This window comes from Lonchura striata, chromosome 12, assembly GCF_046129695.1.
Source record: "Lonchura striata isolate bLonStr1 chromosome 12, bLonStr1.mat, whole genome shotgun sequence".
Classification (NCBI taxonomy): domain Eukaryota; kingdom Metazoa; phylum Chordata; class Aves; order Passeriformes; family Estrildidae; genus Lonchura; species Lonchura striata.
Genome location: NC_134614.1, coordinates 22,395,597 through 22,422,348, shown reverse-complemented (window position 1 = coordinate 22,422,348; position 26,752 = coordinate 22,395,597). Strand labels below are relative to the sequence as shown.

General features: G+C 43.0%; 1 protein-coding gene and 1 long non-coding RNA gene across 5 annotated transcripts in view; one reads left to right on the top strand and one right to left on the bottom strand.

Annotated features, from left to right (window-relative positions):
• Positions 1-26,752, top strand: part of LOC144247000 (uncharacterized) — a 708,772-nt gene that overhangs the window by 301,673 nt on the left and 380,347 nt on the right. The gene's annotated exons all lie outside the window — the stretch shown is intronic.
• Positions 1-26,752, bottom strand: part of LOC110469855 (contactin-4) — a 276,501-nt gene that overhangs the window by 106,959 nt on the left and 142,790 nt on the right. For all 4 annotated transcript variants that reach the window (XM_021529011.2, XM_021529010.2, XM_021529016.2 and 1 more), the window contains exon 3: positions 25,834-25,968. In XM_021529011.2, coding sequence (XP_021384686.2) covers positions 25,834-25,888 — 55 coding nt within the window. In that variant the 5' untranslated portion in view covers positions 25,889-25,968. The remainder of the gene's footprint in view (positions 1-25,833; positions 25,969-26,752) is intronic.

The window sequence follows — 26,752 nt, the reverse complement described above, 5'->3', positions numbered from 1 at the left end:
TTTGACTAAGATGTGTTACTCAGATGTTTATTGTCAGCACAGCCAAAGGCGTTTGCTCCACTGAAGTGTCTGCTTTTGTGGGAGCAAAGTTTTGCTGTTTGGATAACTCTGAAATGCAAATTGTACACTTTTTTTAATACATTCAAAGTGGTAACTTTCTTTCTGTCGCAGCACTGTCCAGGGACGTGCACTCCAACAGTGATAACACAATTTTGGCTTATCACTGGTGAACACTTTGAGCAGCTCAATCCCCAGAAACCACTGAGGCCAGGAGGAGGCTCTTTGCTGTGCTTAGAGGCTTTTTCCCTCACCCTTCTCATCAGATTGTGTCTAATAGACTCTTTTTTGGTCATTTCATCAAAAACAGAACAAGAAGCAGTGCATATCTGTGTGCACACACCTGGAAGTGCTCAGTTATTTTAGCCCACTTCCCTTTTACACCATTCAGCAGCTGCTGCCACTCCTCACACATTTCCCACTGCCCCAGGGCAATAAAATAAATAACCTTCCCAGCCAAACTCACTGGTGAGACACTCCCAGGGGCAGATTTTATTTTTCTGAGTAACATTTCTTTTGAAGAGCCCAAAAATGAGTAAAACCAGAACGAACGCGAGCCGCCCTCAGCTTAAGACAACCTGCAAACAAGATTGGCTTCCAAAAAACATTTTTCCCCCTCCTTGTCAGATAAAACAAATGTCCTCCTGCTCTGGGTCTGCCTCCTCTGACAGAAGTGTGTTTCTTTCAGTTAGAGGCAGGATCTAGGAAATTTCAGTGGATCTGACAATAAAAGAAGCATTTTAACCACAGAAGGAGGTGTGTGTCCATATGGTGTTGGATGGAAAGTGATAGATCATTTCAAAGAACATTCTGCTCGATGTATATTTTTCCCCTTCGTGAATTACAAAACCTATTAAAAGAAAAAAAAAAAAAAGCCAGATTAATTGGAATACATTCCAAATGAAGAGTATATTTGCTGTGTCCCTCCAGTACCCCAAAGCTGAGAGCCAGCACATGCAGTTGGATGCTAAATTCTGTCATCTTCCCCTGCTTTTGAGGACTTGAAACATGAGGAATGTCAGCTGAGGTTAATTCACACCAAACAGGTGGAACCACTCCTATTCTCTCTGAACATTAAGCCTGGTGACAAATATGGTACCTAAATAGAACTGCTTTAATTTCCATTGAAAGTTATGGCCAATTTGAGAGAAAGTTTAATTGAATATTCCACACCGTAGGGAAAGATAATAACTAAACTGAACAGAGAATTCTTGGAGTATATCCAGGGTAAATGAGAGAAATCCTTTCCTTGTTTGCTGCTGAGGGAATTGCTCCCTGCTCTGAGTGCTGGGCTGGTTTCATACTCTGCCACAAGCTGGTATTTCTTCGAGACAAAACTGCACCTTGGGAAGAGCAGCTCTTCAGAAAAGGGGGAAGTGGAATGGATGGGACAGCTCAAGGGCAGGCTGATTGCACAGCAGCCTGCTCTGCAAGGTGAGCAGCTGCACTCCATCCTCCTGAGCACGAAAGGGCTCCACTGCATGCCTCACTCCTTCATTTTCACCTCTCACTCCTGCTCACATCAACTGCACTTGGCTTTGGAATTCAAACGGAGAATATTTTACACCATATGTGACTAATTCTGTAGACTTCTCAATGAGCAAGACCCACTAAGGGTGCTTACTGTCCAAAAGGAAATGAAAAAAAAAAAAAAAAAAATCCAGATATTGTAAAAGTGAATGAAGTGCTGTTTTCCACGGAAGGGCCTCGTAGCTCTGCATCTTTGGGGACAGCACCTTAATACAAGTCTGGGCTTCTTTTGTGGTACCTACAAGTGCCCAACAGGTGCTGTGAGCCTCCTGCTGTCCCATTTTCTCCTGTTGTCCCCTTTTCTCCTCCTGTCCCAAGCCCAGGGTACAGCCCTGCCTGTGAGGTGCCACACCAAAGCAGGGTCAGATATTCCCCAGAGACCACAGGAGCCCAGGAGGAAGCCAAGGAAGGAAAAAATCTCCCCTCTGGTAAAGGCAGGGGTGGAAGAGCTCCAGCATTGGAGATAGATTCTGACAGCTCCACTGAGGAGTGGCCTGGGGCTCTGGAGCATGAAAGGCAGGGTTAAACTCAGCAGTGTGTCCTGAGCTCTGATCAGACACACAAATGTGGAAATTTGTGTAGGGATGTCATAGGCACAATTGTGGATATTTGTATGTGGATATCCTACACACAAATGTTGATATTCAGGTGTGAATACCATACACACAAATGTGGGTATTTGTATGTGGATATCCTACACACAAATGTTGATATCCTACATATAAATGTGGATATTTGTATGTGGCTATCTTACACACAAATGTGGATATTTGTATGTGAATACCATACGCACAAATGTGGATATTCGTATGTGGATATCCTAAACACAAATGTGGATATTCAGGTGTGGATATCCTACACACAAATGTAGATATTCACATGTGGATATCCTACACACAAATGTTGATATCATACACACAAATGTGGATATTCACATGTGGATATCCTACACACAAATGTGGATATTTGTATGTGGATATCATACACACAAATGTGGATATTCATATGTGAATACCATACACACAAATGTGGACATTTGTATGGGGATATCCTACACACAAATGTGGATATTTGTATGTGAATACCATACACACAAATGTGGATATTCACATGTGGATATCCTACACACAAATGTGGACATTTGTATGGGGATATCCTACACAAAAATGTGGATATTTGTATGTGAATACCATACACACAAATGTGGATATTCACATGTGGATATCCTACACACAAATGTGGATATTTGTATGTGAATACCATACACACAAATGTGGATATTCACATGTGGATATCCTACACACAAAGGTGGATTTTCCCTGGGCCTCCTCTCCTGGCTCCAGACTGCTGGCAGAGGCCATTCCCATCACAGCACAAGGGTGACCTGTCCTCCAACAAAACCCTCATTTACCAGGATGCAATTAGTGTTCTCCTAGCAGGTCAACAACCTGATCATCATCACACTTGTCCCCTTCAGTATCCCACAAAAGCACATTGCTCCAGTACTGCAGAAAATCACAAATTTCCCCACCCCGCAGCCTCTTCCCTGAGTCACCACAGCCAGCAGCAGGAAAATAAACAGAGGAACTCACAGTGCCCTATTGAGGACAATATCAACCTAGGACAGAGCTGTGAGTGTAAAACTTTAGTAAAAATCAGATTAATGCAGTGCTAATGGTGCTATACCACCAGTGCTGGGTGTTCTTGGGTAGAACTATTTGGGAATAGAAATGTTTCCAAGGCCTGTGCTAATTATTTATTGATTTATTAGTAAAATGTAAGGTGCTGTCTGCCAGGAATACACATCATTATTGTAAAACTTTCAGCTGTCTTGAGTATAACAGGGACTGTAAAGTGGATATATCAAAAAAGCAGAAGTAGTTGGTTACATGTGCATATTTTAAAGCCATATATTTCCTTCCCACAGCACCTCCCTGGCCTTCAATTGATCTGAATCTCTGATGCAATCAGGAAGGTGTGGAAAAGTCAGGTTCACAAATGCCACCCTCCCCATCCAGCAGCAGACAGGCAGAGTTATGCAGTGAAAAATCCTCTTTCCTCCAAAATCCCAAAACCTCAGAAAGGACAAGTCCCTGGGGCAGTAATCTATAATCTCTGCCTCATCTCTTGCTGCAAAAACAAAGACAGCTCTGGCAGCTGTCCGGGCTCTCAGCTGATTGAGGAGCCAAACCCTGCAGAAAGCTTCAAGGTGAAAGGAGCTCTCTGCTGCCTGGCTTCAAGGTGAAGCTTCTTTTCTCTCCCCAGCTTTAGGTACATCAGCCACTGCCAAAGGACAGCTGATCCCTGCCAGCTTTTTTTTTTTTAATTTTTTATTTTTATTTTTATTTTTATTTTTATTATTATCCATCTATTTACAGAGCGGTTTAGGCCATGGATTCCCCTCTCAAATATTTGTGAATAAGCAGATGGAATTACCAGGGGCTGAGGAGCTCGCTGGGAAGGGGAAGTGATGATCAGCCTGGCACACTCAGAGCTGAGAGGAATTTGTCTTTCCAAACAAGCTGGGGGTCTGCTGGTGGATAAAACCAGCACTGAGAGATAAAAGAAACAATGGGAAGGTTTCCACTGATTGATGAATGGATAAAGTTTGTTTGCTTTTACAAAGTTTGCTGCTAAATTAAATTAGACATTGAAAGATGAAAGAAACAATGGGGAAAAACTCTAAGTCCTGTAAAAATTAAAAGTTAAAGGGAGGGTTATACATTAGAGGGAAATCTTTGGTATCAGGACGTCTGAACCTCTCAAGTCCCTCAGCCAAGGGGGAAAGAGAGAAGGGAAATATGGCTGGGAAATTGGGATATAAAGGAGGCTGCGTGCTCCAAAAATTGGAGAGACCCCAGGGAAATGGGCAATGGCCTCTCCCCTTATTCAAAAAACATAAAAAGACTCCTCTGTCTCCTTTTTGGACATAAAGCTCTGATGTTTGTGGGTTAATTTTCCTGACAGAGCCAAAACCTCTAAGGTAATTTACACCGTGGCACTGGGGTGGTTCAGCCTGCCAAGGGGAAATCTGCACACAATCTGCAATTAAGGCAAGGGCTGGGCACAGGAAAAATCCATCAGGAATTCCAACCAATGGGCACAGAACTTCCAAACCACGCACGGTTTATTCTGTGCACAAACAAAGAGCTGTTTATTATTTGCACGCTTTATTCTCTGCACAAAGCAGAGAATAAAACACCTCAGTCCACAGCAGGGAATTTCTCCTTGGCTGTTTGGTTTTGGCAATTCTGGAACATTTCCAAGTCCCTGAGACAATGCTGCAACTGGACATGTGTGACAAAATTTTGTCATCTCCACCTGATGGATGTTTGTTTTCTCCTTATTTTGGGAAAAAAAAAATCCAAGTAGAATTAAACTACAAAGACATTCCTGTCTATCACAGAGCACTGGCACAGGCAAGTTTTAAGCATCTGCCCCCTTACAAATATTACCCTCTGCAATTTTCTTCCTGTTTTGAAATTGGTCAGCCCTTGCCTTAAGAAGAAAGGACAATATTTCAATGTAAGAAATTAAAAGGTAACTGAAAGAATGGTGAGGAAGGAAACCTCATGTTTATCATGTTACAAATTTACATTTTTAGTGAAAAAGTTTCAGCATCAGCTTCCAATGCAAGACTGCTGGCATTCTGAGGTTTAAAATTAATCAAGATATTTAGGAAAAGAGAGTTTGGAGTTACATAGAGAGGTAAATCCAAGCCCTTCCTCACCAGGCACTGCCCAGTCCAAAGCTGGGCAGGCTCCTGACCCTGGACAGGAAAACCTCCCTCACTTTTCACTGCTGCTAAAGCAAGAAAGTGTTTAATAATCCTGCAAACAGGATCCAAGGCTGTAACCTGCAGGTGGTTCTGTTCCATAAATGGATTTAAGGCATTTGAAGTCTGCTGTCGGGCACTGGGCTGGCAGCTCAGCTGCTCTCACTCTCTGTAACTTCGTTGGAGTGGCTGGAATTGCTCCAATTCAGGGCACATTTGAGGAGTTGCCCCTCAGTTTTTTTCAAAATGTTTCTACAAATCTCAGCAGAGCAGGAACAAAACTAATCCCAGTACCCAGTGGGAAATTGGAGAACACAGGGTTCCTGCTGTGGCTGTGGAAGCTGGGACACACCAGCACTGCCCACCCCACCACGGGCACTCCCCAACCCTAAAAAGTCCCCATTTATCCCCATTTCTCTGCTGGCTCATCCCTGCAGAGTGAACCAGACCCTCTGTGCAAACACAGACGCACAAACACACAAACCCAGCCTTAAAATCAACGCCACCAAATGCCAGACTGAGAGAGACTTAAATAAAAGTTCTCAGAGTTCAATCAGCAAAGCATCAAAGGAGCAGCCAGGAGTTCAGGTTGTACAATCTGCCCACGGATAACATGCATTCCTTTAATTTCTTTAAACGTTATGAACTTTCAGGCAACACAGCAGGGAAAAGAGATCAGTAATAGCTGTCAAAACCCTGACTTATGACTTGTGACACCGCAATTTAGCACTCTCCAAGCCTGCTTGAGGGATGGCATTTGTCAGGAGAGCCTTTCTTCCCCCTGGTGTCACACCAGCAGGTGAAGCTTTCACACACTCCTGGCTCACCTCTAAAGAGCAGCACGATGGGGATGCCCCAGAGGCAGAATTCACCTCCAGTGGTTCATTTCAAACTGCCCAGCCCAGCTCAGCTCTGGGAAGAAAAGCTCCTTTTTGTGGTGTTTCAATACCAGGAGAAAGCTGCTCCTGGAAGGAGAGTCTTGAATGCAAGACAAGGAAATGGCCTTAAGTTGTGCCAGGGCAGGTTTGGATGGGATATTTGGGAAAATATCTTCACTGAAAGGGTGGGCAGGCATTGGAACAGGTTCTGCAGGGGAGTCACCACCCCTGGAGTGTTCAGGAGGGTGTGGATGTGACATCTGGGGACATGGTGGAGGTGGGTTTGGCAGTGCTGGGGAATGACAGGACTCAATGCTCTCAGAGGGCTTTTCCTCAACAGTTCCATGATTCCGTGACATCCAAGAGCCTCAGTTTCCCAACAGAGCCTTTGCAAGGGTAAAATTTAGTTTTTTCTTTACTTATGAAGGCTTTGGTTCCTCACCTAGAGAGCAATGAGATGCAACATTATGCAAAATGCAAATGCAAGATTGATGAGGAGAGTGAGGCAAGAGCTAAATTGAGGGGGATCACATGTATTTTCTTCCTCTGATAAAGACTTACTACTTTATAATTAAAACCCAAATTTATTTCATTGTTCACCAAGAAATTATGGTTTACTGAGTTGATATGATCAACATGAAATAAAGTGAAACAAATCACTCACTATGCAAAGTCCATTTGTGCCAAGCCAATATAATGCTGAAGCCTTACGGAAGTCATAGATCAGAACCATGGGGCAAATTAAATGTTCCTCCTGCCAGTATTTTAGTATGAAAAGCCCAAAATATCAGAAAGGTGCCAAAATAGGAGCTGATTGCATTATTTGTTTTGGGAGTAATGAGAGACCAGCAGAGTTGCAGTGGTTTGTTTTTCTCTTTTTGGTAAATTACAAGTCAGAAGTTAAAAGCAAGAAAATTAACAAAAATCACGTAATTTCATTCTAGAGCAAAGAAGGCTTAATGGGCAATCGAAATAATGTGTACTGCTTCAGCAATTTTTTCATTACAATTGCAAAAAAAAAAAAAGGCTTTCTGGGTTTTGAAAATTAAGGATTATACTGGATTGAGAACACACTAAAAACCTAATTATTTTTATTTCCAGAAGCCTCAAAGACAAATAAAAATTTCTCTAAGCAGTCTTTTATCTGGGACAGAGAGTTTGGGCTTTAACTTTTCTCCAGTAAGCACAGCAGCACACTCCATAAGGAGAAAAGTGCAGGCACAGTAATTAAACAGGGAATAATTCTTTATGGATCACTGCTGTCTGGGCAGGGCGTTGTTCTGCAGGCAGCAAGAATTCAAAGCCACAAAGCTCCTCCTGAGGCATTTGCTGCTCCAGCCATCATTTCTGAGAGAGTTTCAGCACCCTGTGGCTGCAGGGAGGTTTGTAAGAGCACGGAGGAAGTGGCCAAAAGCAGCTCAAAGACATGAAAACAAACATACATGAAAACAGACATACAGAAAGAGATTAAAACAAATATAAACACGTGAAAACAAACATAAAGACATGAAAACAAACATAAAGATATGAAAACATAATAAACACACAAAAACAAACATACAGAAAGATATGAAAACAAATACATGAAAACAAATGTGAAGATATGAAAATAAACATAAAGACGTGAAAACATACATAAATACATAAAAACAAATAAATAGATAGGGAAATAAACATGAAGACATGAAAATAAACACATGAAAAGAAACATACAGAAAGACATGAAAGCAAACAGGAAGACATGAAAATAAACATAAACATGGAAATAAACATACAGACATGAAAACAAACATACAGAAAAATATGAAAACAACATAAAGACATGGAAACACACATGGAGACGTGAAAATAACCATAAAGACATGAAAACAAAGATACATAAAAACAAGAAAACAAACATGAAGACATAAAAAGAAACATAAAGACATGAGAACAAATATCTTTCTTAAAAACTTGTCTTTTTTAAGGTGCAAGGGATGGAGATGATATTATGTAATTAACACATGGGAGAACAGACATCACAATTAGTGCTGAGCTTTCTGCTGATGCATTCGAGGAGCTGCCCCAGCCCAGGAGGAAGTGCCCAGGCAGGTGAAGGGTGGTTTCTTTCAGGTGGGTTTGACACAGGTGTGGTTTTATGGCTCATTTGTGACCCTCAGACCTTAAATGAACACGCACGTCCTTCATTCTTCACTCATCATTGGTCTCAAGCAGCAGAAAAGATCTTTGTCATTGTTGGAAATGCAAACATCACTCGATCCTGGTTGTGATTATTCTGCAGTGTAAGGTACATCCTGCCTGCTTTGTTGTGGGGTTTGGGTGGGAGTGGACCTTAACCCCATCCAGAATGGACCTTAACCCCATCCAGAATGGACCTTAACCCCATCCAGTGCCACCAGGGCAGGGACACCTTCCACTCTCCAAGCCCCAATGTCCAACCTGGCCTTGGACACTGCCAGGGATGGGGAACCCTAAAAAACCTGTTAAAATCCTGAGTTAAAGCCAACTTTGCTGTCATCTCAGCAGGCTTCTGGTCTGTCTGTCCAATTAACATCCTCTAATTAAGGATTGTTTTTCCTATATTAAGTCCTCCAACAAATCTACTCAAAAATTGTGAGCTGTTCTTGGCTTTTGTCAGCAGTGCCACGATTTGAACTCCTTTTTGAACTTCTCTGTAAACTTTTCCTTGACTCTTTACTCAGCACAAACGTCCCCACAAACGTCCCCTCAGCTTCTCCCAAGTAAGCAAAAAACCTGCTGGGTTCCTGCTGCAGCAGCATTACTTTGTTTACCTCTGGAAGAGAATTACAAGCATTTTCCCAGTAAAGAACAAATGTTTACAGTGCAGAGAGCGCCGTGCCCATGTTTGTACTGCACAGTAATGCAGGCAATATAGCCCTTAAATATTTCTCTAATCCCATGGATGATTTTTCATCTTGCTGGGCTTAGTCAATGAACACACAGCAAGCTCCTGCTTAAACAAAGCGAGTTTTCCCTCCTGAAGGAGCTCTGAGCACACGACCCACAGCCCTTAATGGGCACATTCCATGTATCCCATACAGGGACCAGCAGTTTGCCTGGAAAAACTCATTTTCCCCCCAAAGCCCCCCTGCAGCTCCCACCTCCTCTCTTACAGCTGCTCCGACTTCCAATCCACAAAAGCAGAACCTCTTTAGAACCAAAATAAATACTAATCTTAAATTCAATGTACCCTGACAGCAAATAAGTTTGCTGTGCTTACTTCAGCATGAATAAAAAGCCCGCAAGGAGACTCCTACATAAGAGTATATTTACAAGTTCCATTACCCACTGGAGAGATTGATGTAATAAACCCATAATAAAAAGCCTCGTGTTATGGATTTCTCTAATGTTTCTTATCAAACAGCCTGTATTATCTTGGCTTGTGTATTCAATTTAAAATAGGTTTGCAATAAGTGCCTGAGAGCTGGAGGTCATTTTCCCTGAGTTTTCTGACACTCTGGGACGTGCAGTGTCTTTTCCTGCCCTGGGAAGCTAAAAGCAGATTGGAGCTCGGTGCAGAACAGTTTACAAAGCAGGCAGAGGATGAATCCAAGAGAAAAGAGAGTGGGAATGCATTACCTGAACACCTATTCCCACCTCAAACCACAGAGAGCTCCTCGGGGCACAGGACCCAGCACAGTTTATTTTTCTGACTGAACGGAACAGCACGGTTGTTGCTCAGGAGATAAAACCTGTCCACAGAAATTGCTTTGCCACCAATTTTCACCTCATTTGTACTTCATCCTGGCTGGCAGCAACACAGCCCAGGTGTTCTCGGGGACCTGCATGGGATCTGCTGCAGCCACTTCAGCTTTTAGGTAAAAATAGCCCAGAATTGGGACAACAGCTGTGGTGGCTGGAGGTGGAAGCAATACCTTCCTATTTATTTCACCTATTTATTTCCTCTCCGGCACTGGATTTAGCTAATAACCATTAGTTACTAATTAGGATTCAAAGCAATTTTCCTTAGGACCTATTTCAAATGATTGTGACACAATTATGCAACGCATTTGCCTCATTTATTAATTTTTTTAAAGATATTGCTGTTTTAATTTTCAGCTCTTAACCTCTCCCTCCACAGTGTCCTCTGCTCACTTTGAAGCAGCTCCATGGACCTACATGAGAACATCCATTGTCAGTCCATCTCCCTTTCCCTGGCACCATTTTTGCTAAAGCCTCCTGAAGGAACCGTTCAGCCCCTGTAAAATCCATCCCTAGAATCAGGGGTGGAGATGGAGAAGGAAATCCTGGCTGTGAGACTGGGGAGGGGCTGGGATGGAATTCCCCTGGATCCACGGGAATGTCCAAGGCCAGGTTGGAGCAGCCTGGGACAGTGGGAGGTGTCCCTGCCATGAGACTGGATCATCTTTGAGGTCCCTTCCTGATGCCTTGTGCAGGCTGCCCTAGAGCAGAGGCTGGGCAGAGTCACAGAATAAAGCAGGGATTTATTCAAGGATCTCCTCCATGGATCCACCTTGGGCAGCACCAGAGCCCAGCCAGGCCTGCACCCAAGATGAACCAAAATGGTCCCAAAATGAGCCCAAGATGACCCAAAATGGTCCCAAAATGCACGAGTGCTCCCGGGGCTCTCCCTGGGATCAGTTCTGCTCCATTGGCACCTTGGAGTTCATTGTCCCATTCCAGCTCCAGCCCATCAGTCCCACCCTGCTTGTTTTTCTCTCTCCAGCCCACGGTGTTTGTGCTCCTGGCTGAGGTTTGGATCATTTGTCCTTGGTGCCCAGCTGGAGCAGGAATTGTTTTGTGTCCCTGCTCTGTGCAGAGAGCTCAGCATCCCCTGATATAAATCCCAGACCCACACACTAAAGCAGCACAGAACCTGAAAAATATAAAAGCTAAAACCTCAGGCCCACCCAAAATATTCTATGTTAAAAAGATACTTGAAAAGTCTAAATTCACACTGCATTCCCCCTGACCAGCTTAAAGAGACCCTTAATGTTTTTACAGCACAAGTCACGTCAGTTGGGTTTTTTATGGCCTATTTCCATATTATTTAACAGCTTTTAAAAGGAAGACGATGCCCAGAACCAAATTTTAATGGAAGATCTTGAACAAAATAACAGCAGAAGAAAATTTGAATGCTTGATAATTTAAGTGTTATTTTTTTACTACCAATGTGAATCCAACCCTAGCAAATTAAAACAGGAAGAATTAATTGGATATGCAAATAAGATTATTCACTATATAAATCTAATTACATACCAATTTGCTTTAACAGCATGAAAAAGACAAAAAAGCCTCTTTGTAAATTGTTTTCAAAACCACCTGTAGCACAACAAAGGGGAAGGGCTGGATCTGGAGGAGGTGCTGGTTTCAGCACTAATCAAACGAGATGTTTTGAAGATTTTATCAAGATCCCTTTGCCATGGGCACCCTGCTCTGTTCCCTGCCTCCCCAAATTTCATTAGAAGTTTTCAAACACTGCCTCTGTTTTTACCCCAGGAACAAACAAAACAGGCTGGGTCCTGGGAAGATGAGGTGATGCTGGTCACAAATCCTGACTTTTTTGAGCTGGTCCAGGGTTATTCTCCTGCCTGAGCCCAGAGAAGCAGAGGATGTGCTGGGGCACAGCAGCAGTGGGCTCTGGGAGCTGCTGCCTGCACATCCCCAGCCCTTTAGAAAACAAAAAGGGACAAAGGAATAATTAGCACAAGCCAAGAGTGGATGAGGGAGATCTCTCCAGGGGGAAAAAGCCTGTTAATCTGGGAGCTTTTTGTGTCCAAGAAGCAAATTACACTGATGGCCAATTTATTTCTTTGAGCAGCTCCTTGTCAGGAGCAGTAAAAATTACAAACAAGATCACTGGAATTGATTAAGATACAGAACAGCTGAGACCATAATTAGTGTCCATGTGCCATCCTTGATAAAGGACCCCAATCACTCATTTTCGCTGACTGTACGTTGAATTTTATCATCTAAATCTGGTTCCTGGGTTCACATTGGGCAAAACAATCCAGAGCAAAAAGCATGAAAAATGTGTTCCAATGTAATGTTAATGTACAGCAAGCAAGTATTGAGGTCAGCTTACGGAAAGCAAGGTGTTGTTATTACAGAAAATTAAATTCGACCTACATGAAAAAAAACCTGAAAAACATTGAAAAGTTGTTAAAAAATTAAATGTGCACCAGAGGCAGAAATTTGGTGAACACAGAGGAGGTTTTTTGTCACTTTTAGTCTGTATATAAAGAGGTTTTGCAGCCTTTACTGCCTATTTTAAATTGTATTAATAAAGAAAGAGGTGCATTACCCTTGCACTTTATACATTGAAATATATACTGAAAAGAAATGCAGAAAATTGCTGCACACAGAGGAGGGATTTTTGTCACTTAAACTCTGTAGTGGGATTTGTTTGCAGCCTTTATTGTATATTTTAGATTGACTGGGGGATAGCTCAAGATGAGAATTCCACATCTCCAGAGTCACTGGTGACACTTTATAAGGTTTAGCAAATCTGTTTTTTCTTTAAGGCCAGACTGGCTGCCAATACATTTGTACACTCAAACCGATCCATTTTTGGTTTTATTTTAAATGCTCTCTGGGCAGCTGCACAGTAACTCCTGAATTTACAGGGGATCTGACATCTTCAGGAACAACTTAAAGTTTTTAAACTCCTGCTTGCTGAAAAAAAAAAAAAAAACATGATTGGAAGGGACAAACACATCAGTAATGCTTTTTTTGCTGTCCTCCAGCACCACTGAGCAACTGGTGGAAAATTTGGTGTTCTTTTCTCTAAATTTCTCAAAAATTTCTCTCTTTTCCTCCACCAAGGGAGCTCTCAGTTGCAAACCAGTGCATGGAAAGGGGTTTTTGTTTCTAGCTGGAATTTATCCTTGTGTCAACCCTCACCTCACTGATTGGGAGTGACGGTTTTATCAGCTGACACACCTTAAAAATGAGCTTTAAAAAAAAAAAAACCCAAAAGCTATTATGACATCTTTTGAATGCCAAAACCCTTGCTCACTGCTTCATTTTCATACATCCCCTAAACGCTTTTAAAAGACAGCAGCAAAATGCCAGAGAATGCCTCCACTTAAAAAATAAGAAGGGGAGGTGAAGTTTTAGCGGTAATTGAGAGAGAGAGAAATTGATGTTAGAGAAAGTCACGATAAAGAAGATTTTGAGGAGTTTTGGAAGAACACAGCACCTTGCAGGAGGTGTCAGAGCTCACAGCCTCGCACGGATCCATCCTGCTCAGCCCTGACAGGCACATTTCGCTGCACCCCCCAAAAAAACCCACGCCGTAAGCACATTTTCTACCCAGCCAGCACTTTCCAAACCAGCACAGCCACACCCGAGCTTAAAACCCTGAATTTCTGTGTGGGAACACACTGAAATTGTGTAACGTTTTTAAAGTTTGATATATTGCTCAAAAAGCAAGCAACCAACCAAACAAAAAACAACCAACATGTTGCTCTGATTTTTAAAAGTGTTTTCTTTTATAGTTCTTTTGAAAATCTTAAAGTTCTCATAAAACTTCTTTAGCCTTCTGATAATGTCTATATATTTGAGAGTCAGAGTTCCCACACAATTTCATGTATAAATAGAATAGTTTACATATTTCTCTGTGGGTGGAGAGAAAGGATTGATTGATCTTCGACCAGTGTGGTTGGAGAGGTGGTAATTCCATCCTCCAATCCACAGCCACCTTTAGAATTATGTAAATACCAGATGTTGGAATAAAACTGGCTTTTTTTCTCTTTTGAACTTACCAAGCTTCTGTGTACTCATTTTGTGTCCAATAGTGACGCAAACAAACAAAAAAAACCCCCAAAATAATAAAAAAAAACCAACAAAAAACCAACCAACAAACAAACAAACCCCAACCAACAAACAAACAAACAAACAAACAAACAAAAAGGGAGGACACAGCATTCAGACCATTACTGCAGTGACATGGTTGTTCCAGGAATTACTCCCACTATCCCAAGGTTAAGGGGGAGATTTCTCGTGCTGGATTCCCAGGCCAGGTTCCCATCTCCTGTGCTTTTTTTTCAGCTTGGTTGGGCAGTTCCTGATTTTCCCAAAGTTTCCAAGCAGTGCTGAACAGCCCCTGGGCAGCCTGGCCATGGGGAAGGTGTCCCTGACCAGGGATGGGAACAGGATGGCGAGAAGACTCAGCAATCCAGCACCAAAATTCAGTCAATTCTCTGGGTCAACTCCTGCCCCAGAAGCTTTTTGGTTGTACAAAGCAGCTGTAAATCCTTCACCAGTATAAAAGGCAAAGGTTGCCCTTTCCTGCTCTCTGTAGTGTTTTAATTTTAAATTTTAATTTGTAGGTTCTGTGTTGAGCAATGCCTGAAGTGCTGCTGATTCAAGACGGGTGAGAGCTGGGTTTGAAAGAACACATTTTATGTTCTTTCTCTTCACGTTCATGTGTGTATAGATTTAAAAACAAAGCCATTACCCATGTGTCAAAATGTGATCTGCATCCTGAATCAGCAGCTAAATCAGTACAGAATGAATCCTGAATGGGAAAGCACCCACAGGGATCACTGAATTCAAACTCCTGTTGGATTTTCCTCGTGCTTCTCAGCCATGGATTCAACTTTCAATAGTTCTAGACATTCCCTCCTGGTTTGTACAACACGCCTGAAAAAGTTCTGGAATGTTCTGCCTGGGGATGTGTTTAAAACAAGACTGGATGTGGCACTGGGTGCCAGGGTTTAGTTGAGGTGTCAGGGCTGGGTTGGATGATCATAAAGGTCTCTTCCATCCTAGAGATTCTGTGACTCTGTGATTCAGTGATTCTGTGACCCTGTGAGTCTCTGATTTTGTGACCCTGTGATTCAGTAATTCTGGGATTCAGTGATTCTGTGACTCTGTGATTCTCTGACTCTGTGACCCTGTGATTCTGATTCCCTGATTCTGTGATTCTGTGACTCTGTGGTTCTGGGATTCAGTGATTATGTGATTCTCTGATTGCTGATTCTGTGACCCTGTGATTCTGTGATTCTGGGACTCTGTGGTTCTGGGATTCAGTGATTATGTGATTCTCTGATTCTGTGACCCTGTGTGACTCTGTGATTCCTGGAGTGGTTTAAGCTGCACTTTTTACCTGCACTGCCCTTCCCAGCCCCTCTGGTCAGGACTGCAGCGTGCCCAGGAAGAGCAGGGTGCAGCTCCCTGTCCCCAGGGCCCCTGATGCAAGCCAGGCACACTCTTAGCCTGCTCCTCACCTGCTCCTCTCCTGCTGCCTCTTCCCAAGGGAGAGCTCCAGCAATTCCCCATCCCCACAGTAGCAGCCCCAGGAGAAGGTGTTTGCAAACAAACACCCACCGTGGCTGCACCTCCTTGTCCTTGCACCTTCTCCTGCTCCCTGATTTTGGATAAATGCAGCTCTGTGTCTGCAACCATCACCCAGTGCCTCGCTGCAATTAGCACCCAGAGGCTGAGAACCAATTATGAGATTATTTAATGAGTCATAAGCAGCACGGGTGAAATAGAGAGATCGTGTGAGACAACAGTGAGACAGAGGAAAGCACAAGCAGGGCAGGAGAAGATGGGAATCCCTTGTAATTAAAAACTAATGGATCCATTTCCTTGGCAGCTTAAAATGGAGATTTTTGACAGAAATCAATAAATGTGCTCTAAAACAGGCTGCTCAGAGCAGCTGGGGCTGCCCCTGGATCCCTGGCAGAGCCCAAGGCCAGGTTGGACACTGGGGCTTGGAGCTGGGACAGTGGGAAGTGTCCCTGCCATGGCAGGGTGGCACTGGATGATTTTTAAAGTCCCTTCCAACCCAACCCATTCCGTGATTTTGAGCTGCACTGGTGCAGGGCTGGGATGATTTGTTACAAGGTGTGATGCAGGATCACACAGAGGGATGCAGAATTCTGTAGGGAAAGGCTCTGCCAGGCCACAGGGCTGAGGAGGGACCATCCATGAGCTGCTCTCCAGACAAAGCATCTTCCCAAAAAACCTGCCCAAAGCTGAACCCCCACCCCAGTGCTGACCCCACCCCAGTGCTGACCCCACAGGACAAGCTCAGCACTCACTGCAGCTTTGATGAACCAAAACCATTCCAAAGCCTCTTCCCAGTCCTGGGAGCTCATGAGACAAGCGGATTAAATGAGCAATAAAATGCAACTTAATGGGGTCGATGTTAAATTAGTTTCAATTATCAGACCCCATTTTAACAAAATGAATGCCTGGCTCCCTTCCAGAACTCACATAATTTACATGGGAGAGCACTGGGTTCTCTCTCCTCCCACTGACTGATGGCATCTCTCCCCCGCCTTTCATTAGGGGATAAATTCCATAGTCCATCCTAATATACCAACAAATTCCAAAAAAAAAAAAAAAACCACACACAAAAAAAGAGAGGATTCAAGTTTGCTCAGGAATGCAGCAGAGGTCAATAAATGTGACTGCTACACTTGATAAAACAAAGTCAGTATGGATAAATACTGGAAATTCATTGCAGATTATTTAGCAATGAGTTGTTTGTAGAGTGTTATTTTATAACAAGTGGGAAAACACTCAGGGAAGCTCTGCTTTTCACAGAGGAAAAAGGACACAGGCTTTAGAGCCTATTTAAAAAAAACCCACATTATTTCAGTGCTGTAAGGAAGACAAGGCAATGCCTGGCAGATGTACGTGAGAAATGGGGGGAATTCATGACCCTGTTTGCAATGGCCATCTCCCTTTTGTGAGGTTACTGAGGAGCCAGAGCTTGTCCTGCCTGTCTGGGAAGGGAGTGGGGAGCCCAGCACACCCCCCACCACCCAGTACTATTATTTAATATCAGCTACGAAAAAACTGAGAGCCAGTGTGGGAATCCAGAGCTTCCCTCTGGCTGCCCTGGGACCCTGGCAGGGGTCAGGAACCCCCCTGCACAGAGCCCCCAGAGACACTGGCTGTGATCTCTGCCCATGGAAAAGAGTTTTCAATCCTACAGGATCAATTACCAGCTCTGAGTGTTTGATATAAGGAATAATTAAGTGTGGCCCGGGTGCAAAAGTCAAATTTTAGGATTCTAGATGAGGGGTTCAAAGGGGACAAGCTGGAGGAAATTGGGTGTGCCTTGTCCTTTTTCTCCTTCTTCATGCCCTCCATGTCTCACTGTGGTGTTGGCATTTTTCTGTTGGTTCAGGCTGGGGACACACTGTCCAACGTAGGTGACAGATATTGGCACGTTCTTGTAAATGCAGCCCAGGGAGTTTCTGGTATTTAATGTTTGTCACATCCCACTGAGGGCAGAGCCCCACACGCTGCCCTGCAGGACAGAGCTGGGCAGGGCAGCAGAACATGTGAGAGATAAACAGAATAAACAACCTGGAAACCAGCACAGACCAATGATGGCTTCTGCTTTGGCAGGGGGGCAGAAAAACAGAGACTTTCCACAATCTCAGAATCATCTCAATACCACAGATTCCGACAAGCCAGCAGAGTTTTTCCAGTTCCTAAAATGAGATGCAGCCATTCCTGATAACAATTCTTGGCCACTTGACTGGAGAACCATGGCTGGGCTTCCCAGCTCAAAAGAGGCACCACGAGATTGCCACAGAGAGCTTTTTATTCCTCAGAGCCAGCTGAGGAATGAATCTTCCACTAACAGCCTGGTCAGGAGCTGCTCCACCTCTCAGACTTGTTCCTCTCCTTAAATGCTTCCATGTGCCCAACCCACGGGGGCTGGAGACACCAAACACCCCCAATAGCAAAAGCATTTCCAGATCCCTCTCACCCATCAGGTCACCTCTCCTGCTGTCCTTCACAGCCTCCTCAGGCCCTCCCTGCTCCAGCTCTCCCCTTTTTGAGGTCCAGAAGAGATTTTTTGGGAGTCTCTTTCCATTATTCCTTAGTCACCATTTCCATGCTGGCAGATCCAACACTCTGCCTGAGCTCTGCTCCCACATCTCTTCCCAAAGCTGCTCCTTCCCTCAGGAAGAAAAGCACAAAGCCAAAGCTTGTCTCTCTTCCTCCTTTTTAAATTTGAATTGCACTAAGTTTCATCCATTACAATAATATCTACAGTTTCAGAGTTGCCTGTACTGTTTTTTTTTTTTGAGTTTGGTCACAAACCAACCAAAAAAAGCAGGCTGGAAACCTGGATGCACAAAATGGGCATCAGATCTGTGTTAGGCATTCAAAGGGATGATGAAATCCAGACAGAGAGAAAAGAAAAAAAAGAAAAAGAAAAAGAAAAAAATTGTTTCTTCCAAGTCTCACTGATCATCCATTGCATTATCCCTGTTTCATAAGTAAAAACAATGATCGTATTCAGAACTCTGTCAGGGATCTACATTGCAGATTCCAAATCCAGGAAATGGAAATTAATATAAAAAGCACCCCCTAAATAATCAGAAAAAAACCCCACCTGATATATTAAGGGCAACGCAGGAGGTACAAATTTAAAAGGTACAAATTAAGAAGGTACAAATGCACAAATTATTTGGATAAGAGGAATTTTAGCCACATCTGAGTCTATGCTGTTCCCAACGTGCACTGGACAAACTCAAAACTTTCTCACACAAACTGCTTATTTTCTTTTCAGCCGTGCAAGACAGCCATGGGAATCTTTATAAATTACAACATCCCTTAAAACAGATGCAACCTTCAGCCATTTCAACTCAGAAAATTGGAATTAAGACACATCAACCTATTAAGACAGCTGTATTTTTCATACTTTCCCCAACACCTGGGAAGTTTAATGAAGTTTAAAGTCGCCAGCTTCAGCTGGAGATGCTGGCTGCTGGCTGGCTAATTAGTTACCTGTCTCATTCATTAGCAGCTTCTCCAGTAGTGGATTATAAATGGTTGCAATGCTTGCCTTGCTTTACACAGTAATTAATATGATATAGACTATTTAACAATGGTGTTTTAGCTTGATTTATGAAGCTGAATATGTGTATTTTACTGCAAAATAAAAAACCCAAACGCATCAGGCACACCACATCAGGCTGAAGCACTGGGGGGACAACAGGAAAATTTTGTTTTTTTCATTGGAATGCACAGGAAATCTTTCCTAAAACTTGCAGTAATGAGTCAGTGCAGCCTGGAAGTAGCATTTTCTTAATTTCAGAGCACGACCTGTCACAGCATTTAACTGGGAGCAGCCGTGGATTTGCCATGGACTGACTTTGAGCATGAACTGCAAAAACACATCAGCACCTCTTCTGTTTAATGGCCCCAACCCTGGAAAACTGCAGTCCTCGTGGCAAGCAGGTCTGGCTGAAGGAGGGAGCAGGAATTTCTGGGAGGTGGGGTAAAATATAATTATAAATAAAATAATATTAGAATAAATAATATAGTGTTTGAATATAATATAATGTTTCAATATACTACAGTATAATATAATATATTATAGTATAATATATATAATATATATTATACTAAATATTATAATATACTGTCATATAATATACTGTCATATAATATACTATAATATAATACTGTCATATACTATACTATAATAGAATAGAATGGAATAAAATAGAACAGAATATATATATTATAAAATATATAATATATAAAATATAAATAAAATAATATATATTATAACATTTATAATAGATATTATAAATATATAATATCTGATATATAAAATATGATAAATATATTTCTATTCTATTCTATTCTATTATGATATATTATGATATATTATGTTATGTTATGTTATATTATATTATCTAATAATTTAATATACATTTATATGTATTATATAATAATATATAAAATAGTATAAATAGTAGAGTGTTTATATAATGTTTTCCAAACCATGTGCTCCAGGAGAAATTAATCTCTTAAAGCTCCTGTATTTGTGTGGTGTTTGCAGCTGGAAGGGACTGGTCAGGATTCAAGGCAGGACCTGCCATGGGTCAGTGGGTGTTGAACAGTTTTATTGTGCATCACTTGGTTTATTACTTTATATTATTATTTACTGGTATTATTATAAAGTAAAGAATAGTATTATTTACTTTATAGTATTATTTACTATGTTCTTTATGATAATGTTATTGTATTTATAATTATATTTTACCCTACAAAATCAGGCTGGGGTGGTGAGGAGACTCATTTTCTGTGGCCAGCCCATGTGCAATAATTTTTTTCATGGCCAGCCCATGTGCAATGATTCTGGGGCTGTCCTCATTCCTGGCACTTCGTCATCCAGCCTGGATTGAATTTTATTCCTTTCCCAAGTGAAAATGATCGCTGCCAACAGCATTTCCAGCCACGTCAGCTCCAAGGGCTGCAGCAAAACCCAGGGATTCCACCCCAAAAATCTCTCTGGGAACTTCTGGTTCCCCCCGTGTCCTAAAGGATGAAAATTCCAAAGCGTGGGGAGAAGGAGCAGAGATTTTGTGCCCTGGCAGGGAGGAAATCCCCACCAGAAGGTTTTTGACCAGCTAAGCCAGGCTTTGCCCTGCACCCAACACGAGCTCCCAGCAGGATTCCCACTGCACCACATCCCTCACCTCCTCTTCTTCCCCATGACCACCCAAGCTTTACAAAATTAAGCCCCCTTCCAATAACATTTAGATTTTCTAAGCATCACACAGTGTTTTACCTATAAAACATCCCACTAATCACCTCCAATTTTGCCATAAAACCCATTTTTACTGGCAATAAATAATCAGTTTGGGTCCATATCCTCCCTAATTTGATAGATGCGTGGAAAAGTGGGTATTTCTGTAAGTCCCTAAATGAGATTTAATTTCAATACCTACACACTAATTCAAATGCAAAGGAGCTAAATTGAAAAGGGGCATCACATAAAACACACAGGGGATCAATACACAGCCAGAGAGTTGGAACATCTGCTTAGAAAAATGTCTGTCTACTCCCTGGTTTATTTAAAGTGCACCATCTCACCTTCTTAACTTTTGAGAAGGAGGCAATTCAATTTGCCCAGATGGACTTGAGAGTTAAACAGAGAAAAACATCATATACCTAATCATCTGTATAGAAAAAATGAGGAGATGGCATTGATATGGCCTCTGATTTCCTAATTTGGGAATTGATGGCCTAAATCAATCAGGTCACATCCAGCAAGGGCTGCTGGCAGATCAGGAAGGGAAATGGGTACTGAGGCTGACTCAAATCTTCTTCAATCACAGAAAAACATGCCACATAATCTCTAAATAAGCATAAATTACATTTTTTTAGCTCTCCTTTCTGTACAGCTGAGCAATGCTGCAGAGCCCCACCTGGGCAGCCAAAAGTCTTCTGGCTTTGCTGCCTTGTGCAGGCTGCCCTGGAGCAGAGGCTGGGCAGAGTCACAGAATAAAGCAGGGATTTATTCAAGGATCTCCTCCATGGACCCACCTTGGGCAGCACCAGAGCCCAGCCAGGGCTGCACCCAAATGAACCAAAATGGCACAAAATGAACCCAAGATGAACCAAAATGGTCCCAAAATGCACGAGCGCTCCCGGGGCTCTCCCTGGGATCAGTTCTGCTCCATTGGCACCTTGGAGTTCATTGTCCCATTCCAGCTCCAGCCCATCAGTCCCACCCTGCTTGTTTTTCTCTCTCCAGCCCACGGTGTTTGTGCTCCTGGGCTGAGGTTTGGATCATTTGTCCTTGGTGCCCAGCTGGAGCAGGAATTGTTTTGTGTCCCTGCTCTGTGCACAGAGCTCACCATCCCCTGATATAAATCCCAGACCCACACACTAAAGCAGCACAGAACCTGAAAAATATAAAAGCTCAAACCTGAGGCATCAGCTTCAGTTTAAAGTAAATTTTGTCCAGGTTTAACCATTCTCATCTCAGTCAAGAGATGTGGATCCAAGTCCTACTCACTCAAAACTCGCCTGCAAGATGCTGCTGCTGGGAGGGGGGGGCACACCTCTTCCTGAGGGATTTCCAAATCCAGGAGTTGGAAATGAAATGAAAAGTCACATAATAATAATAATAATAATGATGATGATGATAATAATAATAATAATAATAATAATAATAATAATCCCACTTAAAGTATGAAGGCAAGGCATATCTGATTTGCAAACCCTTCTCCAGTGGTGCCCAGTGTTTGAGGAGTATCAGGAGTCACTCCCTGCCTCCTCTGCTGTGCAAACATAAATTAAGCAACCAGAAATGCAAAGTGCTGCAGAGCTGACCAAAATATTAATTAATTAATTGTGGGGCCACAGGAGATGAATCATTTCCCAGCTTCCTGCTCACATCAAAGTGCAGAGGGAGCTACACAGCAGCAGAAAAAAAGGAAAAAGAGCCACACTGAACAAATTGAACTGCGGCCTCGTTTAGAGGAGACCATAATTTAATATGTACAACAGGGCTCCCAGCTTTAATTATTTATATTCAGACATGAAATTAGCTGAATTTCTCTGGTACGAAACCTGCAGCTGCTTGGAGAGCAGCATGAATTCAAATCTTCATCTCTTTGTGAATTCTGAGGTTTGATTTTTAACAGAGCTGGGTGCCTGATTTCACTGGAATGTATTGATATAAATGATGGGGGGTTTGCCTCACAGTGGGAAACATTTGACTCTTTATTGCATTTTTTCCCCTCCCCTGAGTTGCACAGCTGTGCTCTAAACACTCTGGTCTGAAGCACTGCTGGGGTATTGCTGTGCTGGGTCAGCATAAGATCAAAGGACAGAGAATGCCTGGACAGGCGTTTCTGAGAATATTTTCCTGTTAAAAAATGTTTTGGGGAAAACCCCAAAACCACCACTAAAAAAAACCACAACAAAACAACCAAAAAAAACAGCTACAGGAAAAACAAACAAACAAAAAACCCAACCAAACCAAACCAATTTCAATTATTAAATTGTTCCTATCTCGACCTGCAAGTTTTAATTTTGGTTCTCCTCCACATTGCACTGGGGTGGAGGCAGGTGAGTGAGAAGCTGGGGGGGCTAAACTGGGTTTAACCCACAGCACAGCCAGAAGGTGAATAGTTAAATCCCACCATAAAATATGCATATGGACACTCAGACATTAATATGTCGGTGCCACTGCAGCTCATTAATATGCAAATACAACTTCAGCAGAGAAACTCTCTGCTGCAGGAGGTTAATGAGGCAGAGGATGGCACAGAAGTCCCAGAAACACAGAAATTTCAACTTTCAGACTTGCCCAGAGCATTGCAGGCACACAAAGTCACATCTCCCTTTGGCTCACCCCGTGCAACCAACGCCTTTTGTTTCCACTGATGCCCTCAGTTTCAGCTTTCATATTTCCCAGTTCTGCACTGAACTCTGAACTCCACAAAAAGTGCCAGCAGCTCTCCTCAAAGCTCAGGCACACAGAACAATCCTTTTCCAGCCCAGAACCAAGGACACCTCTGCAACTTCAGCCCAAAAAGTCCATCTTCAGGTGGAAGAATTGAGCTTAACTTTCCTAGTCCACAAGGCACTGTGGAGGGTTGGTAGACAACTTTCTGCAGACTACTTTTTTTTTACTATTTTATAACTCAGTTATTAATATTTTTCTTTCACAAGGGTAGAAAATGGTTTGCTCAACATGAAAACGCAAATTTCCCCCTTCACTTCAGAATATTGAACAGCCACCTGTGCGTGTGTTCATAACACCAGAGCACGACACAAAACACTCCCACGGCTCTGGGAAGCAATCCAAGTGCATCCCTTAAAAAGAGCCCAAATGAGGGAGCCCTGCTCACGGCAACACCAACATTCCCACAGCACAAGCACTTCCCTGCCTCCAGCCAGCTCAGACAATGCTGCAGGCAGCCGCAGAAAATTCCAGATTTAAAACCTGCCCAAAGAAACCGGCCCAGAGTGTGTCCTGCAGCCAAAAGAAACCATTTCCTCACTCAGCACCTGCTCGAAAACTCACACAAAACTTGTGGCACTGCTCTCCCCACACATCTGTTAAATCTCCCTCAGCAGGACAGAGAATCTGAGACCTGAGGAAATGCAGTGCACTGCATTTATATAATAAATAGAGTTAAATAAATATAAAAAATAAAGAGTGGGGGAAATGCTGCTGCAGAATAATGGGGGGAAGCCAGTGCTGCAGAGATGTATTTTCATTAAACACTGATCAAGGCAACCCCCCCAAACACATCCCCCTGAAACTTTATTTTGCTGACCCTACGCAGTTTGCAATAGGTATTTCAAGAAGAGAAATTACAGTAAAAATATTTTCCATGCTTTGTTTTTCCACTCTTTTATTTATTTGCTTGAAATAAAGGCTCATCCTCGCTGTGTTCCCCCAGCCCAGCTTCCCTGGGGTTGCAATTCCCAAAACACGTGGGGGCTCTGCATTGCAGAATCTCTCTGCATCCAATTTTCTGCCAGCTCAGAAACTGTCAAAGCACATTTAGAAAGACTTGGAACCAAATTTCAAAAATAGGTACCCCTAAGTACCGGAAGAAAAGTCGCTTTGTGTTCAGTAGAGCTAAGCAGAAAAAAAGTGAGCACTGCTCTAAGTACTTTGTTATTATCTAAAATGCTGGAAAGATAACCTGACAGTGAACACAAAGAAAAGGGGAGAAATCAAGTTAATAAATAAGACAGTAAACCAGTCTGAGCGAGCAGCAGGTAAATTAGAGCAATCCAGGCTAACACCAGGGTGACACAAACATTAATTAAAGGCTGACACCCTCCCCCAGAACAATACACATGTGAGAGAAAAATCATGGCAGGGTAAGGAGGGATTAATCAAGGATTTGGCAGAGAGAGAGACTCAGGACAGCCCTGGGCAGTCCTGGTGTGCTCCAGGACAGGGGCTCCTACAACCACTGACCAGGCAGGCTTTGGAACCAGCTCTGCTGAGCCTCTGCAAACCCAAAATGCTCTCAAGAACAGTTTCAGCTCCAGGAAAAAGGCACATCCCTCAAAAAATCTCTGGGAATTTCTCCAGGAATGCTCTGAACATCGCAGCTTGGGCTGGAAAGGTTAAACAAGGGCACTTGCAGGAGATGGTTGTATGGCTGGAATATGTTATTCTAATTATTTGTTAAATGGAGCGAGGGCTCAGCTGTAACACAACACCACTTTAATGGGATTTAAAGCTCCACTCCACGAAGGTTTAATTGAGCAGGGAAAGCTTAACACGGAATGAGGGAAAACAACTTCCACCACCAGCAGCTTTGAAGAGGAAAGGAGCAGAGCAGACCTCTGAGAAACTCTGCTTGGGCTGGGAGACACAGATCAAGAATAAAATGAGCTTCACCTTGATGAGTTCAGTAACAACAGCCATGAACAGGGATTGATGTGGGCATTTCATCCCTGGCACACGGAGGGATTGATGTGGGCATTTCATGCCTGCCACATGCAGGGATTGATGTGGGCATTTCATCAGTAACAATGGCCACAAACAGGGATTGACATGGGCGTTTCATCCCTGGAACATGAACCATGGGGCACCATGGCGTCCCTGGCACATGCAGGGATTGATGTTGGCATTTCATCCCTGGCACATGGAGGGATTGACATGGGCATTTCATCCCTAGGACATGAACCCCGGGCACTGTGGCATCACTGGGAAAAGCAGAGATTGATGTGAACATTTCATCCCTGGCACATGCAGGGATTGATGTGGGCATTTCATCCTGGCACATGAACCATGGGGCATCAGTGGGAAAAGCAGGGGGGTGTGAATTCCCAAATGTGAAGAGGGCACCTCACCTGCCAGGCACAGCATGACCGAGTGCAGCACCAGCAGCTCCCATAGCAACCTCATCTTCAGCTCTGGGGGCAGAGACCAGCCCAGGGATTGCAGAGCAGAACGGGGCTCCTTGGAGACCTCAGGCCAGCTTCAATCTGTAAAACAAAACACATTGCAAGGACATTTAGGCTTGCTGCTCCTGACAGCTTGTTCTCCCTTTCCAGCAGAGATGTATCTGAGGATCAGCAAAGAAACTTCTGTAAATATTGACTTTCAAATCATTCCCAGCAGTGATTTGTGACCATTTCAGGTGTCTGGGTGGCAGGTGAGGATTAAGAGTTGTAACCTGGAGCTGTGGAACTTCTGCTGTCTCCTAATTTTGCCCTCAGGAAATTCACTCCCTTCCTCCCTGGGGTGAGCTGGTGTAATGAGTGAACTCTGTAGATTAAAGTGACAATTAGAATAATTCTCTATTCTGTAACGTTTCTGTGCAAACATCATCCAGCACACAAAGGACACCATCTCTGCAAGGCAACACTTTGCAGGAAAGCTTCCCACACTGCTCAAGGAAGGGGATTTTTTTTTCCCCATTCCACCTCCACCCTCACAGCTCTAAAATTCTGTTTAAAAATCCACCTTACAACATCTGCAGGCAAAACCTGATCTTCCCCTTGCCCCCTATTACAACCTGTAAATAATTGGAATTTGAGAGATATTTGAGACTTCCTCAGCTGATCACTGCGAACTTCCACCACCCCCCTCCATGCAACCCAAGGGGGAAAAAATGCCTTCATTTATGAAAGGAACCGCTCCAGAGCAGGCATTTAAATATTAAAAATAAATAAATCAGGTCAGACACACATTCTTATAATTTATTCATCTCGGTGAGGACTGGAAGTTCAGGGGCCTTCGTGCTTACAAGACAAACTGTGTGAGTAA